Source organism: Dipteris shenzhenensis, chromosome 17 (assembly GCF_047967505.1).
Source record: "Dipteris shenzhenensis isolate YYH24624 ecotype China chromosome 17, Dip_SZ_1.0, whole genome shotgun sequence".
Lineage (NCBI taxonomy): Eukaryota > Viridiplantae > Streptophyta > Polypodiopsida > Gleicheniales > Dipteridaceae > Dipteris > Dipteris shenzhenensis.
Genome location: NC_141612.1, coordinates 28,375,966 through 28,396,909, shown reverse-complemented (window position 1 = coordinate 28,396,909; position 20,944 = coordinate 28,375,966). Strand labels below are relative to the sequence as shown.

At 45.9% G+C, this 20,944-nt stretch overlaps 1 protein-coding gene across 1 annotated transcript in view; it reads left to right on the top strand.

The window, feature by feature from the left end:
- Nucleotides 1-20,944, top strand: part of TDP1 (tyrosyl-DNA phosphodiesterase-like protein) — a 172,896-nt gene that overhangs the window by 90,284 nt on the left and 61,668 nt on the right. The window contains 5 exon segments of the mRNA XM_087388793.1: nucleotides 12,737-12,817; nucleotides 13,252-13,505; nucleotides 13,725-13,814; nucleotides 17,455-17,589; nucleotides 17,702-17,851. Of these exon segments, the coding sequence (XP_087244919.1) occupies nucleotides 12,737-12,817; nucleotides 13,252-13,505; nucleotides 13,725-13,814; nucleotides 17,455-17,589; nucleotides 17,702-17,851 (710 nt within the window).

The following is a 20,944-nucleotide window of genomic DNA, read 5'->3' as shown; positions in this document are numbered from 1 at the left end:
CACGGTATACTCAGCATATGACCAGAAAGAAGCTTTAGTCTAGGTACCCTGAACAAAGAATTTCTGCTGTGTAACCTGAGGGTGGCTGTTTGATTTTCCAAATTTGTGGGTGTGTGTGCACGTGCACACACACACACACCACATCTACACTTTCCTCCAGTACATTTTTGGATCGTTATTGGATATCTTATTTTTCATTTTATTATAATCACATATTTACTAACCACACGTGTTAGTTTTTTTGTGTGAGTTCTTGTGACAGAGCATCACACCCTGGCCGGTTATCTTCTACAAATCGTGTGCGCAGGGTTATTCACAGTTTAGAGATCTTACCATGGTTGATCATCATGTAGGCTATCTTCAGTATAGCTTCTGTCACCTTTAGCATGATCACATTATTTACAGTGCTAGCCTATGACACCTCAGTGTGTCCATGACTCCTTCAGCATGTATATGTCACCTCCAGTGTGACTCTATCAGATCTGTCATCTTTAGAATGATCTATTACCTTCAGTGTGATTTGTCATCTTCAATATGACTGTACCATCTTTAGTATGCTCATTTACACCTGGAGATGGATCCATATTAGTCACATCCAGTGACAGGATGCTGGAAGCTAGTGCATGAGGTGGACTTCACATTAGTGAAGCTACGAGTCGATTGACTATTTCCTACCGGATCACCCTCCACTTGATATTAAGTTATCAACATGCCATACGAGATTGACAATGCTTCGCACATCCACTAGGGTTTTCTAATACCCGATGGGTCTTTAGTACCCATGGTTTATTCTTGACACCTTCAAATTGATGCTTGGTAGATCAAGATCACGTAGTGTTTAACTGCGAGGCGGATGTGATGTTCAGAACCCTTAATATTTGAGCGTTAGATTTAGCACCTTGATCACTCACATGCACATTAGATAGAGCACATCAAGGTCTAAAGGATGGATTCAGTTGGGTAAATTCTGAGTTGTCTAGGTCAAGTTATGATCCTAGCAAACCTAGGATGTGCATTTGTTCTAGGCCTATTAATTTATTGATTGTGTGTATGGGTAGAGGGGTCATTGGGTAAATTTTTTAAGATACCTAATTAAAAGATTAAAATAATTCCTAAAAACTATTCGAACCTAGAATAACCAATCAAATACTACAGTTGGAAAATGTTTTTCAGCTTTTTCAGCTTGATTGTGGTGCTTTCTCATGCAGTCACAATTGCTCTCTCTGCAAATTTGCACCCTCTCCTTGTTGCTCTTTTTGCAAATTCGCCTTCTTCCTAGCCGTCCTTGTACTGTCCAACTTGATGAATTGCTGGAGTATCTGCTTCATTCTACATTTTTTCTTTTCCAACGCCCAATACGAGTCATGGGGCAAGTATTCTTCGCGTACTTCTTTTCTATTAGGCACTATGCTTTCTTTTACGCACAGTTTGTCTCAAATACTGTTCCATTTTTTGTCTTCCAGGCCACCAAAAAGTGGTTCTCAGATTTTGCTTTTCATTCATAGAGTTTTGTAAAACTGGTTTTATTTTATTAAACATGTTCCCAACAATTTCCAAGGTTCTAACCTCGTTTAGGTTGAAAATGCTAAGCCGTTTCTGATGTGGGTTATGTGTTTCAGAGCCTAAGAGATAGGTTGATGCCAGAACAACCATCCCGGATGACATTTACACAAACTGGCTAGTTTTGGGACTCTTTTCGCCTAGTTTTTACGAGGGGCTGCCAGTGGTTACTTTTTCTACAGTATTTCTACAGCTATGTTTTGAGTTCTTACATGATGAAAACCAAATGACTGAAAACGCTTGCCAAAGCAAGCACTGGGGAAATGAGCCTGAAGACGTTGCTGTAGCAAAAGTAAGAAATCATGAGATTCAGGACAATGCCAGAATAGATCAGGCATGGATGAGCACATGACTCCCCCGCTGGCAACTCCCCGTCGCTCCTTGCTCCCCTCAACCTATCCCTTCTCTCTTACTCAGCCAGTAGCTTCTCTCTCCCTCTCTCTTCCTCCCATCAGCCTCTCTCTCCCTCCCCCTCTACTCCCCCCTTCACCCTCTCCAGCTAGGCTGCTCTTTAAAAATGAAATTCTGCTCCAAGCTTTGGCTACTCCAAAAAATGAATTTCAGCTCCAGGTTTGTGGGTGCTACAAAAAACGATTTTGAGAAGTGCTGCTGCTCTAAAATGAAATTCTTCTCCAAAAAACGAATTTGGTCTAGGCTTTGGCTGCTCCAAAAAACGAATTTCAGCTCTAGGCTTTGGCGGGTCCAAAAAACCTATTTCGATACGGAAAGTGTTGCTGCTCCAAAGCAAATCTCAGCCTCCCCTTCTCCTACCCTACCCCTGCCCTGCCTCAACTCTTCTTTTTCCAGCCCCTCTTGCAGCAAGGAGTGTTGGATAGAGCTTCACCGTGTTCGAGTCGGCCTCCTCACCTCGATTGACGAATGGATATACATTAAGTCAATCCTCGTCCGCTTCCACCAGCTGAAAAAACAATTATTTTTTCAAAAGATGAGTTGCCGCAGCTCAAAATGGATGTGGAGGTAGAAAGTTCTACCTTGCTTTTCACTTGCATCCATGCCCATCCTTCCAGATCGCGAGCCAGGGACTGGATGCTTGTGGCCTTACCGGAAGATCTCGCTTTCCATTCGTCAGATGTTTGCTTACTTGGTTGAGACTTCTTCAAGGTGGTTTTCGATTCTCCTAGGTCAGGCTTCGGTGCTCGAGGCCAATCCCTTGGTGCTAGCCTCCAGGAGGATCTTTCTAGGTTTTAATCATGTTGAGGAGGACCGTTGGGTCACATCTCTTTTTATCCGACTACCCAGCGTTCCTCAGATGTAGCATCATCGGCACCTTGCCACTATTGGAGCCTCCTTTGGAGTGGTCACAGAGATCCCCCCCTTTCTAGGCATGTCTTCTTCTTCAGCAGAGGTGGTTAAGACCGATGGGATGCCTAGAAAGGATCATTGTCTCTGACCTAACATCACGGATAACTACATCATGCTTCAGTGACCAGAGGGTAGATGGGATCAATGCAGGATATGTCACAAGAGCTGCTCCTCTCCCCGTGAGCTGCTGCTCCCCCCCCTCTCCTCTCTCTTAGCCAGCCCCCTCTCCCTCTCCCTCTCCCTCACCCTCGCTGCCCCCCCTCCCTCCCCTTGCTGCTCCTCCTCTCCCTCTCTTCCGGCCAGCCCCCTCTCCCTCGTCCCTCACCCTGCCTCTCCCCTTCCTCCTCCCCGCCCTCCCTCTCCCCCTCCCGCCAGCCCCCCCGCCCCCCTCCTCCACCCCCGCCCCCTCCCTCCTTCTCCCTCACCCTCTCGCACCCCTTCCTCCTCCCCGCCCTCCCTCTCCCCCACCCGACAGCCCCCCTGCCCCCTCCCTCCTCCCTCCCCGCCCTCCCTCTCCCCCACCCGCCAGCCCCCCCGCCCACCTCCTCCACCCCCTCGCCCTCCCTCGCCCTCCCTCTCCCCCCCCCACTGCCCCCTACCACCCCCCTCGCCCGCTCTCCCCCCCCCCCCGCCCCCTCCCTTCCTAACCCGCCCCCTCCTTTCCTCTCCCCCGCCCACCCTCTCCCTCCCCGCCAGCCCCCTCTCTCCCTCCTAACTCGCCCCCTCCTTTCCTCTCCCCCGCCCACCCTCTCCCTCCCCGCCAGCCCCCGCCCCCTCCCCCGCCCCCTCCCTTCCTAACCCTCATCTCCCCTCCGCCTCCCCCTGCAGCCTACCTCCGTCTACCTCCCCCCCCCGCCTCCTTTCCTCCTCTTCCCCTCTCTCCTACCCTCTCCTGTTCTCCTTCTTCCTGCGCCCGTATTCCAGGGCGTCTTGGGCAGCATTTTCACGGACGGAGTTTTTTTGAGTGTTTGAATCCGCCTTTTCACATCGATTGGCGAATGGATCCCATTCAGCCAATCTCCGTCCACCTCCACCGGCCGCGAGAACTGTCATTTTTTCAGAAGACGAGTTGTAGCAGCTCAAGAGAGATGTGGAACTGGAGGGCTCCACATCACTTTTCGCCCGCATCTTTGGGTCACACCCTTCCAGATCATAGGCTAGAGACTGGATGCTGGCGGTGTTACCAGGAGATCTCGCCCCACACCTCAACTTTTGGGACGTGGATTCTTCCAAGTGGTTTTCGACTCCCACGAGTCCACGGCCCTTGTTCTCAAAGCTAATCCCCTGGCTTTGGGTTCGAGGAGGATCTTTCTTTTACCCTACATCTTGGGCTTCGATTCGGTCGAGGAGGACAGTGAGGTCACATCACTGTTCATTAGATTTTCTGGTCTTCGTCAGGTCTACCATCGACTTCTTGCCACTATCGGAGCCACATTTGGAGTGGTCACTGAGATCCCCCCCCTTCCTGGCATGCCTTCTTGCTCGGCAGAGGCAGTCAGAGCAGACGGGGTGCCTCGAGTTAGGGTCATTGTCTCTGACCCTAAGATCTCAGATGACCACATCATGCTTCAGCATCCAGACGGCTCTCTCTTTCGACAAAGAGTCGAGATTGCAGGTAGACAGGACCAGTGCAGGATTTGCAGGACCCTTGGGCACTTTGCTAGAGACTGCCCAAGGAAGAGAAAAAGACCCAAGAGGTCTTCTGGTGCAGCTCCTTCACGTACTACCCCGACTGCACCTCCCCAGCGCCCTGTACCACACACTCCAAGACCACTTGGAGCAGCAGGGCGCCCTGCTTCATGCACCCCAGGACCACCAGGGGCAGCAGGGCGCCCAATGCCCGCAGCACACCCAATACCACGATGGAGAGCTATCAGAGCAGCTCCCTTACCTCAGGAGGAGACTTTTGATCCTGTTCAGACAGACGCCATCCAGACTCCATAGGTGGATGTTGCTGTAGCCCCAGACACTACAGTTCGACATCAGGAGGGGCCTTTAGATGCACCAACCCCAGTGACCTTGGTTTCTGACAACGAGGGGGCTACAGATACTTCTTCCCCCCATAGATTGTTCCTGCCACAGTCAGGACGACCGAGAAAGTGCACAGGCCTCCTCAGCCCCCAGCTCCAGTTCTGCTGATAGAGGCCTGGCAGGTCCTTCTCCTCCATCTTCCACGAGTGTAGGTCTTCTTCACACTCCTCGGCCAGACTTGCTTATTTGGAACTCTTTTTGGGCACTGGCAGATTCGGCGACTTTCATGGATAAGGAGGAGTTTGTGCCCTTCACCTTAGGGGTCCCGGTCATTGGGATTCCTTTTGATAGGGCCTCCTCCTCAGCAGGTGTGGGGATCCTTTCACTTGTTGAGTTTCCTGCCCTTAGTAGGAGTGTTTCGGCCGAGGGGAAGCTGGTCTCCTCTACTAGGTCGGGTAAGCCTTTCCATCCAGCATCCTCCTATCGATGAGGATAGTCAGTTGGAACATACAGGGCCTAGGCGGAGTTCCACATCGTCGCCATAGGCAGCTGATTTGGAATCAGCTTCATCCAGGTGTCAGTAGAGGTGCTATTGATATCCTTTTTATCTAAGAACACTAGTTGGATGCCAGTGATTGCTCTAAGTTTGGCAAACTACTTTCAGGACATACCTTCTGGTCGCCTGCTATGGGAACAAGGGGAGGTACTTGCATTTCGGTCTCTCCTTCTATTCTCCCCTTGGTTGCTGGTCATGGAATTATCTCCCCCTCTAGAGCTCAATGGATCATTATTTTGATTGGAGGGCGTAAGATTGGTCTCCTCAATTTTTATGCTCCCAATAACAGAGGGGAGCGGGTCTCCTTTTGGAAGGAGTTACTCTCTTGGGCCCCTGGTGGCGATTTCAACATGGTTGAGTTGCCATCAGACAAAAAGGGAGGCAGATAGGGCGGAATTCATTCTTTGGAGAGGGCAGTCTGGGATGCCTTTCTCTTTCAGTACAATGGCAGGGACACTTGGTTTGATGATGCCTTTCATGTTATGCCACAGTCACTCCTGTACTCTTGGTCGAACATGAGAATACACATGCCCATCCATGCACGTATTGACAGATTTTATCTAGACGATTGGGCACTTGACAGAGGCGGATCTCTATGCATCTCTACTGGGGTTTCCACCTCAGATCATTTTCCAGTGGTGTTGCAGATTCTTGAGCCTTATCAGACAGGATGCTTTGCCAGTGTCAAGATTTCAGATGCTTTTTATGCAGAGGAGAGCCTCACGGAGGATATTTTACAGATTTGGGTTTCTCACATACAGGGTGGAGCTGTCCGCCCATCTCAAGTAGCTGCAGCCTTATCCGGAATTAGTGACTATTATCATACAGTCGCTGATTCCAGGAGACGTGAGATTGGTATATGCCAGCAGTTAGCGTCCCTGCAGAGGGAAGAGCAGAAGAGGCCCACAAATGCTTGGATTCAGGAGCGCCTTGCTGCAGCAAGGGCTCATATGCAGACATTGTTGGATAAGAGAGCAGAGTATGCCTTTCATGCACGGGAATCCTTTTGGATTCATATGGGTGGCAGGGTCAACAAACACTTTTTCTCTACTCATGGACCCAGACATAGTACAGATAGTGTCTCGCAGCTTGTTGACTCAGACGGGGTGTTACAGTCAGATCGTGATGCCGTCATGCGTGTAGCTTCAGATTTTTTTGCATCCCTTCTTACTGCAGATCCGGGCACACAGGCCATAGATGATGCAGAGAGGTTATTTGGTAAGTGTATCCCTGTATTGGTGAAGGATGAGATGTATGTCTCTTTTGATGCACCTTTCACCAATGCAGAATTCAGGACTGCATTACTTGCCCTTCACAAGGGCAAGTGCCCAGGTTCGGATGGACTTAACCCTTCTTTTTTTATTACTTTTTGGGAGCAGATTGGTGATCACATTACATCAGCCCTGCAGGGCATGTGGGACTCTGGTGAGATGCCTGACTCACTTACAAATGGTCTCATTCATCTCATCCCAAAGGGGGGTAATAGGAATCTAGTGTCACAATGGAGACCCATCACTCTATTGGGCAATTTTTACAAGATTCTGGCGAAAGCGATCAGTCTGCGGTTACAGGTTTTTCTTTCAGATTTGATTCATGACACGCAGACAGGGTTTGTACATGGCAGAAGTATTTTCGATAATATTTTCTCATTTTGGGAGGCCTTAGAATGGGCCATGCAGAGCCGCCAGAGGTTGGCCATTCTACTCTTGGACTTTGAGAAAGCTTACAACAGAGTAGACTGGGATTTTTTAGAGGGTACTCTATCTCGCTTTGGTTTTTCAGATGCATGGATTAGAGGAGTATCCTCTCTCTACAGATCGGCCCATAGCCAGGTACTTATTGGGGGGGTAAGAGGAGACATGTTTCAGATCTCTAGATCAGTCCGCCAGGGTTGTCCTCTTGCCCCTTTTCTTTTTCTGTTTGTGGCGGAAGCTATGAGTATCTCTACCTTAGATCTCAAGCTGATATTTATGGGCTGAGACTTCCTCTCCGCCGGGAAGAAGAGCTCCTAGATAGTGAGTTGGCAGATGACATGGTTGTTTTTTGGGATGCCTCCCCCAGGACACTCACTTCCTTCCGAACAGCCTTGGATTTATTTTGCACGGCTGCAGGTGCACACATTAATTGGCATAAATCCAATGGTTTTTTGATTTGTGATGATGACACCCCGAATAGGGGTAATGATATTGGCTTCACTTGGGTACAGAGGGGTGTCTCCGTCAGATATTTGGGCTGCCAGGTTGGGGTGGGCATCTCTCCTTCACAACAGTTTGCTCCGGTGTTGGAGAGCATCAGAAGAAAGCTCCTTTTCTCGAGCTCAGTCAAACTTGACTTGGCATCCAGAGTGGTGGTGGTTAACCAGGTTCTTCTAGCCACAGCATGGTTTGTATGCTCTTGTTGGTGCCACTCTAGGGATCGTATCACTCAGCTTAAGAGGCCCGTACGAAACTTTTTATGGAGTGGTCTAGATGGCACAACTGATGTTACAGCCAGGGTGGCTTAGGAGACCTTGATTCTTTCTACAAGAGAAGGGGGTTTGAATATCATTGACCCGGATCTACAATGCAGAGCCTTACTCTGCAAGGTCGTTGTGAGAGAACTTATGCAAGGGCAAGAGCCTTGGAAGGCTTTCTTTATCAGATGCATACAATCTCGCACGCCCACCTCAGGAGAGGATTGGACACATAGTACCAGATGGGTCTTCACCACAGCCCACCTCAAGTCTCCTTCTTCCCCTCTTATGGTTGCTATCCTGAAAGCATGGCCCAGCTTTAGGAGTACTCTTCGCAGGATTCCCCCGTCCACCCGTGAAGAGATTGAAAGGCAGCCTATCATGTGGAACGACAGTATTTTGGATGAGCATGGCAGACCACTTGGAGCTTCTCTTTACATGCAGTGGCCCAGATGGGAGAGGGACCCTGCATCTATTGTGGGAGCTTGGAACGCCTTTAGGAAGCTTCCTGCAGACCGACATACCCAGATGGTTCATAATCTCAGAGGGAGTGCAGGGAGAGTCCAACAGATTGATGCAGCCTTGCCCTTGGATTGGGTGGACACAGATGACATGCCTATTACTTGTTCCACCTAGATGGGGGCATTTTCCAAATTGGGAATTCCTTTGCAGGTGATTGCTTTACATGATACACATGAGGATGCCCTAGTCTTTGATCCAGATCCACAGACGGTATCTTATTGGAGGAGGGCAGGCTGTCCAGATCCACAGACGGTATCTTGTTGGAGGTACCGTTTTAGCCAGTCAGGATAGTGGGCTTCATGGAGCATGGCTCTCTTTTCACAGTGGTACTTGGATCCTGACCCGCTACTCATCGCCCTGGACTCATGGAGGCTGTGGCTCTATGGAGGTGTCCCAATTAAGTTTTTGCAGTGGGACCCTGGGGAATGGGAATGGATAGATGAAGGGCACCGAGAGAAGGGCATCCCCTTCTTTCGTTACACGGTCAGTAATGCTAGGAAATTCCAGCTCAGGTGTAGGGGTTGGAGGCCTACCAGAGCTCCTCATTGGGAGAACTTTCAGATTTCTGTTGACTTGCAGAAATTTTTTTGGTAGAGGCTTTGGAAATCCCACCAGAACAGAAAAATCACTCTCTTCTTTTGGCTTTCTATTCATGGTGGGATAGCAGTGAACCATTGGAGATCCAGGTTCGGGGCTGACCCTACTTGCCCTCGTTGCCTTTCTGCTTCGGAGACAATACAACAGTACCTTTGGGATTTCAGACAGGCGAGAATCATATGGAAGGGGATTGCAAGACTTTTCCACTTTTGTTCGCCTCCCCTTCTATATGACCTGGGGATCAGTGGCTTGGCTCACTCTTTCAGGGCCCCAGGTTTTCTTTGAGAGACATGACTCCTCTTGGGCTCTTCACATCCGACGACACCTTGTGGAGTCGTGCTCTCTAGAGGATATTCCAGCCACTCTCTTCAGGGCTGCTCATTCCTCGGTTGACTCTCCATGGGAGGTCTTAGCTAGCATTGCAGCATGGCACATATGGAGAGCCAGATGCAATGAGGCTTTGGAGGGTTCTCAGGTTCACCCTTCTCAAATCTTGGCTAGTACTTGGACAGATACGGTACACACTCTGATGGCCATTTGGGCGACCATGCAGGGATCCTCTCGAGCAGCCTCCTCCAGGAGAGTTACTTTTCTCAGAGATTGGAGAGACTCTCCCTTCTTTGCTGAGACTTCTACAGGGTCGAGTTGGCATTTTCAGCCTCAGCCTTGGTTTCTTTCTACCTCATTCTTCTGAGGTGTTTTTTATTACATGCTTAGCATGTTGTATTTCCGCATAGAGCTTGCTCTAGCGAGTTTCTTTCTTACTTAATAGAAGTCTCTTTTTTGAAAAAAAAAAAAAAAAGCAAGATATGTAGGACCCATGGGCACTTGCTAGAGATTGCCCAAGGAGGGAAAGAGGACCCAAGAAGTCTTCGGGTCCGGCTCATCCTTGTATCGCTCACTTCAGCACTCTTGTTCGTCTTGTAGCGCAGGCTACTAGACAACCGAGCTCCTTCAGCACGTCCAGGACCCTCCTCGCGTTCTCCACCTGCCGTTCCCCGTTGGATTGCTGTTAGGGTTGTCACTCCACTGGCACAAGAGGATATCTCTCATAACTCGGGGTCTTCTTCGATTGTAGCAGGAGACACTCATGTTTAGGTTGCAACTGAGGCTGCCGTTCCTTCAGTTATAGATCAGGAAAGGCCTTTTGATGCCATAGCTCCTGTCAGAGATACCTTAGTTCCAGTTGAGGTTAGGACTAGTGATGGCACTTATGCAGACACACGGACTCCTGTTCCTGTGCCTCCATGTTACAAGGTAGGAAGACGATTTGATACCTATGGGCTGCACTAAATATGCATGTGGGAGGGCTTGTAATTTGTGCAGTTTCAGCTCATGCCACATGTAGGTTTATATCCAGAATAAGAGACGAAATGAATAGAAATGGCAGCAATGGATTTGCATTAAAATAAAATAAAATCAATAGGCAACAATATTTGTTCTATACCATATGTCTGCAAATTCTACACACCAAACATACATGTATGTTTGGAACTTTGGTAGTCTCTCCTATGCGCCCCGTCACCCCCCCTGCCCCTCCCCCCCTCTGCCCCCCTCCTCATCCCAATCCTCTTCCCTTCCCTTCCCTTTCCCCCCTAGTACAGGCTTTTTTGGTGGATCAAGGTCTATGGATAATAGGCATCGAGTGAAGAAAGATGATGGACACTCAAGGGGGGCATGTGTCTTCACCTTCTCTATCTAGCATTTCAATGGGACGATGAATACTTTGGTGGTGGAGAAATTGTATAGGCCCATTGAAATGCCAAAAATAGGCCTATACAATTTCTCCACAATTTCCCAAGAGACTCTTTTCAGTTGGCCACCTCAGAGGGAGTACAGTCAGGATGCAGCGGATAGAGGCAGCCATACCAGCAGAGTGGATAGATAGAGATGACATGCCGATCACAGAGTCCACTTGGTTGGGAGCTTTCATGGGGACAGGTATTCCTCTACAGGTTATTGCCTTGTGGGATACACATGAGGAGACCCTTGTCTTTGATGTTCAATCGGGAGGTAGGCTTCTCAGATCCTCAAATGATATTCTTTTGGAGGTTACCTTCCAGCCTGTTAGGATTGCAGGTTACATGGAGTGGGGCACGGACTCACAGTGGTATCTTGATCCTGACCCTATTCTCCTGGCACTTGGGTCTTGGAGACTCTAGTTATATGTTGGTTCCCCCATTAGGTTCTTACAGTGGGACCCAAGGGAGTGGGAATGGATTGATGAAGGACACCGAGAGAAGAGCATCCCCTTCTTTCGTTACACAGTCAGAATTGCTAGGAGATTTCAGCTTAGCAGTAGAGGTTGGAGGCCCTTCAGAGCTCCTCATTGGGATAGTTTTCAGATTTCTGCAGAAGTGCAGAAAAACTTTTGGAGGAGGCTCTGGAATTCCCTCACGAATAGAAAGATCACTCTCTTCTTTTGGCTTTCTATTCATGGAGGGATTACAGTGAACTTGTGGAGATTTAGGTTCGGGGCTGACCCTACTTGTCCTCGATGCCAGGCAGCAGTTGAGTCAGTTCAGCATTGCCTCTGGGAGTGCAGACATTCGAGGACAATCTGGAAGGGTGTTGCTAGGATATTTAGCATATTTCATAGAGCACCCTTCTTCATGACTTGGTGATCAGTGGCATGGTTATCTCTTAATGGCCTTGAGGTGTTTTTTGAGGGACATGACTCAGACTCAGCCTTCATTATACGATGACACTCTATGGAGTCATGTTCCCTCCAGAATGTTCCCTTCACTCCGTTCAGAGTCTCGGTAGACACTTTATGGGAGATTCTGGCTAGCATTGTAGCTTGGCATATTTGGAGGGCCAGATGTACGGAGGCAATGGAGGGTTCCGAGGTTCACCCTTCCTAGTCTATGGCCAGTATATGGACTAATACTATACATACATTGATGGCCATCTGGGCGAGCATGCAGGCATCCTTCAGAGCAGCTACAGCCAGGAGAGATACTTTTTTCAGAGTTTGGAGAGGGTCTCCTTTCTTCTCTGAGCATCCTTCAGGGTTGAGGTGGCATTTTCAGCCTCCACCTTGGATTTTTGTTAGCTCTTTTTGAGCTGGTTTTTTTCTCATGCATGGCATTATGTACTCCCGCATTAGAGCTTGCTCTTGCTGTTTTCATTCATACTTAATGAAGTAATCTTTTTGGGGAAAAAAAGAAATTGTGGAGATGTGTGCAGTATGCAATAGGTGATATTATCCAACATAGACGGGTCATTAGGCTGAGGCCTTGAGAAGTGGCCATTGATCTTATTAAGTGCATCAATAGTGTTGGTAATAAGGGCTTGCTTGAGTCTTTAATTCTTCCTTTTCTTTAATAGTATTTTATACCAATTCTAGAGACAGTTGATGGGCGACCTAGTGTAGTTGAACATGGGGAAGAAAGATGGATGCAATAGGCTGTTCAGGACAATGGAACAATCAGCGTAAGAACAACTCGGGCACTTGGGGGAGCATGCAAGATCAAGGTAGGTGTGTAGCAAGAGAGAGAGATGATTTTTTAAGTACTGATGCTACAACAAGAGATGGGAGGCTAATTGATTCAAAGGTTAGACACGACCAAAATATCAGGAAAAACGTCTACTTTTCAGCGACACGGGATGAGAGAAAAGCGATCAATAATTGTGTCTACGGAATTCCCAGACCCAAAGAATCGCACTCAAATGGATGTTTTAATCAAAGCTTGATGATTGTGGGTTTTTACAACCTCTGCTAAGGCGTGATCTTTTTTTTTTGTGTGTGGCAGCTTGTCCTCTACTCACTCAAACTCCCCATGTGGTGGTGGTTCATGGAGAAAGCGGCGGTTCTCTTGAGCGTTTGAAGGCATGTATGCATGAGGAATGAATGGATGAGTTATTTCATTTACCCATTGCATGCATTGGATACTAATAATTTGGCTCTACATGATCCTGGGCGCTTATGTCCAACTTTCTTATCCCATTTCCCCCCCCCCCCCCCCCCCGAAAAAAACACCCATCCGCCTCCTCTTCTCTCTCTCTCTCTCTCTCTCTCTCTCTCTCTCTCCCTCTCCTGACCCCTCTCCTTGAGGAGACTCTATTTACATTGTATCGAGACGGGTCCCATGGGTCATTTTTGGCCCCCCGAGGACGCTAATAAATTCTACTTCTACTTCTACTTCTCTCTCTCTCTCTCTTTGTTGTCCAGGCACATTGCACACATAAAAATGACATGAGTTTCCTTTTTCCTAATATAAGATTGTTTTGTTATTGCATTGGTATACTTTCCCTTGTTTGCAGGCAGGAAAACCCTCAGGGTGGTTATTGCATAAGCCACCGCTCCCTTTATCCTATGGTACTCATCATTCCAAGGCCATGATTCTCATTTATCCAGCAGGGGTCCGTGTAATCATACATACTGCAAACTTAATATATGTAGACTGGAACAACAAAACCCAGGGTCTATGGATGCAAGATTTTCCATACAAAAAGGAAGCAAATAAAGGTGGATCCTTACCTTTCGAAGAAGATTTGGTTGAGTACTTGGAGGCTTTAAAGGTTAGTGGTCAAAGTCATTGATTTCTACTCTGCACAGAAAAGCTGACTCTTTTTTATTTCCCTTCTTTTAAAATGGGGAAATAGGGGAAAGAGAGGGGGGGGGGGAGGGTAGCTGATGTTATCACTTTGGCAAGGGTTGATGAGTATATAACATCGATGTGTAGGACCTAGGGGAAGTGAAATGGCATTAATTTTCCGCTTTTTGTGTATCATTTCCAGTGGAATGGATGTACTATGAGCATTCCTCATCGCGGTGATGTTCGAATCAATGCAACCTTCTTTCGAAATTTCGACTACAGCTCGGCACAGGCAATATTCCGTACTCAATTGAAGACAAATTCAACGAGCCAGCATGCTGATTAGGAAGTGAATACTAAAAGTAAAAGGTTTTGATTGTTACGTTAGATCCATGGATTGCATAGATGGTAAAATGTTTTGCATGTCCATGCATTTGAAAATCATATGGAAAGATACAAACTTTTGAATGGTTTAGTTTTCTAATTGGAAGAGCCATCATGAAGGTAGGCAAATGAAGAACTTGTGGAGCAATATAACATTATAAATCTGTTGTCATTGTCGATCCGCGCTTTGATGCAGGATACACAAAGAAGTTGACAATACGATAAAGGGATAAGCTAGAATGCTTATTACTGAGTTATAGAGTCCCTACAAGGTTCATTCCCATATATCTCATCTGTTCAGGTCATCTTTGGGCTTGGATTTGAAAAATGAATGCTTTCATCCCATACTACATCCACTCCTTAGAGGGTGACACAATTGGGATCTTCAACCCAGAGGCTTGTATTCTTCATGGCAAAGGCTGGGAATTCTGTAACTCTTGAGTAACCCAAGTGAATTGTACGCTAGCTTAATTATTAGATCACTGTCTTGAGTGACTGCCGGTTATGTGACTCTCATAACTACCTTGTCTAATAGTCTGAATATATTTAATCTTTATTAATACTAGCTGAACTCTCAGCCCTGAAATAATGCCTAACCTTTGGAATGTCCTTTATGTACTCCATTTTTTCACCCCCGTAGATAAAACAAGCTATGAAAATTTGGAAGCTCTTTTCCGTAGGATGCAGTTGCTATCCTATCCAAAAGCTGTTTTCTATCAAAGAAAAACATTAGGATTTCCTTTTCTTAGATCTTGAATTTAAGATTTTAAAATTTTATTTGGCTCATGTGGAATTGTTTCCAAACCTTAGGAATTGTTCTAAATGGTTCACATTGACATGGCATCCATGAATATCTTAGCCATAACTATGACAACAAGACCTCATCCATGCTAGCTACAGTCAGCAGCTTGGACAAAAGTCTAAACAATGGCTTGCTTTCAAGGAATGAAATTTTTCAGTTAAGAACAATATAGCTTGGGGCGGATCCCGAGGATGGTGGTCGGTTTAAGATACCAAAAAAAACAAAACAAAAAGGGAAAAACACCAGCAGGGAACTAGCACAGCACAATGCCTCGAGGACCATTTCTCAATTTAATGTCTTGACTCGGCCTTGTGTGTCCCATTTGGCATGAACATTATGCATGAGGATTGCCTATTACCAGTAAATCTTTGACATGTCAGACAGACTATATCCCAAGAGTTGATGAAAGTGAATCTTGGAGATATGGTGGGTGACAAGGCTCTGTATCATCTCTCAAACTATCGATAGTATGCTTTGCAATGAGGCTAGTCCTAGCCACTTGATTTTTTTCAATCACAGGACCGTGCCTTAGTTAATATGGCAAATCGTAACCCTTGGTCACCTTTCATAATGATTAGGGTTGAATTCTTTTGAATGCAAAAAAATGGTTGCTAGATGGCATGAGACTTTGGCAGTCCTAGAGACAACATCTTTTAGTTTATGCCAATGGTTGACATCACCAATTGTTGCTTGATATGCGTATGATCGCAAGCTATGTGCACGCGCCTGCAGAAAAGATTGCAGCACACAAAATTCCCCTTCGGCAAAAGTTCTTCTTATGGTGGGTTATGCCTGGGGTTCTTCCCTTTGGACAGATTTTAGCTAGTCGTCGTGTTGCTCATGCCACTTGTCGACGATGTCTATCTATTCGAGAGCCTATGCCTCATCTATTTTGGCATTGCCTAGAGTCTTATGATTTCTTGCTTCTTGTATAGCTCGTTTCCCCTGTTGGCAAGAATTTCTAGCTGTTTGGTTTTCATCCTGTGAGGCAGGGCTGGCTAAATATCCGTTCTTCCAAGCATCTCTACGACAATCATTTTATGATGTCAACATGGTGGGATCTCGATATATCCTGCCTTCTTGTCATATAATGACATCTTTTGAACTTTGTAGCTGGTTGTCTCTTTCTTTGGGACTGTTCTTTATAATATAATGACAAATGGATTTCATTAAAACAAAAGAGAGAGAGAGAGAGTGTGTGTGTATGGGTGCACGTGCGTGCACACACACATACACACACACACATGTATGTATTTATGTAAAATATATAATGTGTACAAGTGCATGGAGAGATGCACATAGACTTGTATCTTTGAACAATGCAACAATAGAGCAATATTTTATTTCATATGATTTAGACACATGGTACCCTGCATGTCTCTCTAGTCTTGTCAAACATTTATTCACAAACTAGTGGTAGTCGGCCCTGTGGGCTTTGATCAATCTCTATGTAGAAGACAATATCTAATCCTGTGTGTGAATTCAAAATGGTATGGGTCAGGGTTTCAGTCCTTAAGGAGTGTGATGGAGTCAAAGTGATGGGTAGATAGGAACCATTGAAGTTGATAAGTACATGGTACCTCTTTTATAGGTAGAGGGTGCCTTATCTTCCACACACTAGACATTACTGATGATGTCAGAGATGAAAATCTCACTGACGTCACGGACTTAATACCCTAGCCTCGTCCTAGTAAAGCTTTTTAACGAAGAACTTTGCACCGGTTTTCCAAACGAATGCCCTGTTGGCACACCTGCCTAGGGAGGTGAAGGGGTCTATGAGACTCATAGAAAATATATATTAGAGTCTTCAGAAAACTGAAGGTTCTATAAGATTGAAGAAAATCAAATACAACAAATGCTAAGGGATGGAGCCACTAAATTGGGCATCCACTCCCAAGGTTGATGTCTTTGTGGCTATGGTTACAATTGGTAGTATGCCAGCAGGCCTGTGAAGCTATTTGCAAGGTGCTTCCAAACATCTGCCCTTGTGTGCTTTGCTTTAGCTAGGAATTCCCATTATTGCAAAAAGAATCAACTTATTGTGGCAAAGACCCTCTCTTGGAGAGGCATGTGCAAGGGCTTTTCCCTAGAATCCTGTTATACAAGGCTAAGATAGCAAGCTAAAATATTACTTTGAAAGTAGAGCTACGTAGGGCATATTTGAGGCATGTAGTGTTATTCTTCACACTTGGATCCTTGCTTTCAGAACCCCTCCTTCCCCCCTTGCATAGGGAGCACTTAGTTATGGATGCCAGGATCGTGTTTCCAAGTATCTGTTCCATATGGTGCATGCATATTTTTGGTTGGATGAGATTCATGATTATCTTATTATCACAGTTGAAGCTCCCATACACCCTTTGTATCTATAAGACAGAAGCATGTGGGACTCAAAAATAAGCTTAAGTTAGAGCACATATGTCTTTGAAGGTGTGGAAGTGTATCATAATTCATTGTCTTTATTTTTTGTAAGATTGGTAGGAGGTGGCATTGGAAGCCACTGTTCTCGTTTTGCTTGTCTACATTATAGGACAGCACATCACCCTTTTTTGCATCTGATGGTTTGCCTTGTTGCACATGTTTAAGCCTTTTTCATGTCATTCGTTTAATGCATCTAAGCCTTTTGTCAAAAAAGGAAGTTAAAATGCTGTAGAGCGACAATGCTGGCATATTAAAAAGCCAGTGAGCTATGGTCTGTTGATCCATTACCAGCCACTGGTAAGGCTAAGAGTGATATATTTCTGATCAGGTGCGTTTAATTGCATCTGTACCTGGTTACCACCAAGGCCGTAGCCTCAACAAATGGGGACATATGAAGCTGCGTAATATCTTGGAGCAGCAATGCTTTGCGGAAGAATTCATGAATTCTCCTCTCATCTACCAGGTAGGCCACATCTATCTAGATTCCATGGATTGGTTATGCTAAGTTCTATTAAACTTTCTTTTCTGGGACAGTTTGGTTGTTACTCTCTTATTGTGAATTTGGTATTTTGCAGTTTTCCTCTCTTGGCTCCCTTGATGAAAAGTGGTTAGCAGAATTCAATTCCTCTACATCGGCAGGGCACACTCCACAGAATACATCATTGGGATTAGGAAGCTTTCAAATTATATGGCCGACTGTGGACGATGTGAGGAACTCAATTGAGGTATATATGTTTTAATTTTTTAGATGATATCCAAAGTTTTTATGAGACCTACAGTGGTTTTCAAAACACAGACAAAGTTTTTCAGATACAGGGGCAGAGTTATTTTATTTATATGACCACTGGGGAGACACGGCCGATGTGTTCTGGGCTGTTGAGATATGCAGATGTTTTTTAGTTTTGTGCTTGTGTTTTACATGGGGGCAGAGTTGTGTCATATATATGACCAGTGGAGGCAATATAATTTCTTTTGGGATGCTGAGACATGCAGATATTGTTCATGTGGGCACTTTTCCCTCTTAAATTTAATGCATCTTAGTTTTTTTATCCCCCAAAAGGATCACATCATTAAGTATGAATGAAACCGCAAGAGCAAGCTCTAATGCGGGAGTACAACATGAACAAAAATCAAAGGCGGAGGCTGAAAATGCTACCTCAACCTTGAAGAAGATTCACAGAAGAAGGGAGATCCTCTCTAAACTTTGAAGAAGGTAGCCCTCCTGGCATAGTTCAATGAAACGTTTCAGAACGTTGAAACGTGAAACGTTTTGAAACGTTTCAAAACGTTTCAAAATAATAGGTGAAGTTTCAAAAAACCAAATTGTATTTTTTGGGTCCAAAAAATATAAATTTTATGCATGCATACATTTGGTATGCCAAAACTGTGCAAAACTAGCTAAAAACATAGAAAAAGAGTCAAGACTTGACAGAAAGCCTATAATGGCCAATGGTAGAATAGATTATAGACTCCAGATTAGAAAGCTCAATCAAGCCTTCAACTTTATCAACAAGCCTATAATGGCCAATGCTAGAAATTAGAATAGAGTGTAGATTACAAAGCTCAATTAAGCCTTTAAATTTTAGAAATTAGATTTCAGTTGAGTAGATACTAGAATCTAGATAGGTCGCAAAAAATCAGATTTCAGATTACAATTTACAAGCTCAAGCCTTAAACTTTATCATATTTCAGTTTTCACAAGTTCAGGAATCACAACCATGGAGTCTGGACATAAATCAAGTTCTCAGTTTCACTCTTGTAAATAGTCTGCTAGTCGATAGACTAGAACCTAGATTACATAACTCAAGAGTCAAGAGTGAAGGCATCAACTTTAAATTTCAAACCAAACTAAAGTTCAAACTCCACTGAAATCTGAAAGAAAGTAGCAAGTTAATCAGCAAGAATCAAGATCTTCATTGAACATGAAACGTTTCGAAACGTGCTAAACGTTTCGAAACGTTTCAAATTCAATGAAACGCGTTTCATTGTGACTATGCCTCCTGGTAGTAGCTGCTCTGGAGGATCCCTGCATGCTCGACCAGATGGACATCAGAGTATGTATAGTATCAGTCCATATATTGGCCATAGATTGGAAGGGATGAACCTGTGAACCCTCCATCGCCTCCGTACATCTGATTCTCCATATATGCCATGTTGTAATGCTAGCCAGAATCTCCCATGATGTGTCTACCAAGGCATGAGCAGCTATGCAGGGAGTGAAAGGAACATCCTGAAGGGAACACGAGTCTACAGAGTGTCATCGTATAATGAAGGCTGAATCTAAGCCATGTCCCTCGAAAAACACCTGAGGGCGAGTGAGAGAGAACCATGCCATTGATCCCCAGGTCATGAAGAAGGGTGCTCTATGAAAAATACAAAGAATCCTAGCAACACCCTTCCAAATTGTCCTCGCTTGTCTGCACTCCCAAAGGCAATGCTGAACTGACTCTACTGCTGTGTGGCATCGAGGACAAGTAGGGTCAGCCTCGAACCTGGATCTCCACACGGTCACAACAATCCCTCCATGAAGGCAATGCTGAACTGACTCAGCTGCTGTGTGGCATCGAGGACAGGTAGGGTCAGCCTCGAACCTGGATCTCCACATGGTCACTGCAATCCCTTCATAAATAGAAAGCCAAAAGAAAAGAGTGATCTTTCTATTCCTGAGGGATTTCGAGAGCCTCCTCCAAAAGTTCCTCTGCATCTCTGCAGGAATTCGAAAAGAATTCCAATGTGGAGCTCTGGAAGGCCGCCAACCTCTACTGCTAAGCTGAAGTCTCCTTGCATTTCTAACTGTGTAACGAAAGAAGGGGATGCTCTTCTCTCGGTGCCCTTTGTCAATCCATTCCCATTCCCTAGGGTCCCACTGCAAGAACCTAATGGGGGAACCACCATACAACCAGAGTCTCCAAGAACCAAGTGCTAAGAGAAGAGGGTTGGGATCAAGATACCACTGTGAATTCGTGCCCCACTCGATGTAACCTGCAATCCTAACAGGCTTGAAGGCAACCTCCGAAAGAATATCATTTGAAGATCTGAGAAGTCTGCCTCGCGACTGAACATCAAAGGCTAGGGTCTCCTCAAGTGTATCCTGCAAGGCTATGACCTGTAAAGGAATACCCGTCCTCGTGAAAGCTCCCCACCAAGTGGACTCTGTGTCAGCATATCATTTGTATCTATCCACTCTGCTGGTGCTGCCTCTATCTGCTGCATCCTGATTGCACTCCCTCTGAGATGGCTTACAGAAGTGAGTGTCTGATCCTATGAAAGCTACCTAAACGCCTTCGTAGCACCTACTGTAGAAGCAGGTTTTCTCTCCCATCTAGACCACTACATGTAATGTGACGCTCCTAGTGATCTGCCATGCTCATCCAGTATCGAGTCATTCCACATGACTGGCTGCCTGTCTATCTTTTCTCGAGAGGAGGGTGGAACTCTCCCAACCATGTTTATGAAGCTGCCCCAAGCTTTCAGAATGGCAACCATGAGGGGAAGAAGGAGATCTGAGATGGGCTTGAGTAAAAATCCATCTGGAACTGGCAGATGCTTCAGATTTCCCAGACGAGGAGTTTGTGCCCTCTACTTTTGGTGAGCCAGTGATTGGGTTTCCTGTTAACAAGGTTTCTTCGTTAGGTGGGAGGGTTTTTTCCCCTGTTGATTTTCCGCCACTTGGTTCCATTCCTCGCTCCTCGAGCAAGAGGTCTTTCCCTGTTGAGGGGTTTGTTTCCGCCACTAGGTCGGGTAAGGTGTTCCATTCTACATCCTCCGGTTGATGAGGATTGTTAGCTGGAACAAACATGGCCTAGGTGGCGTCCCAC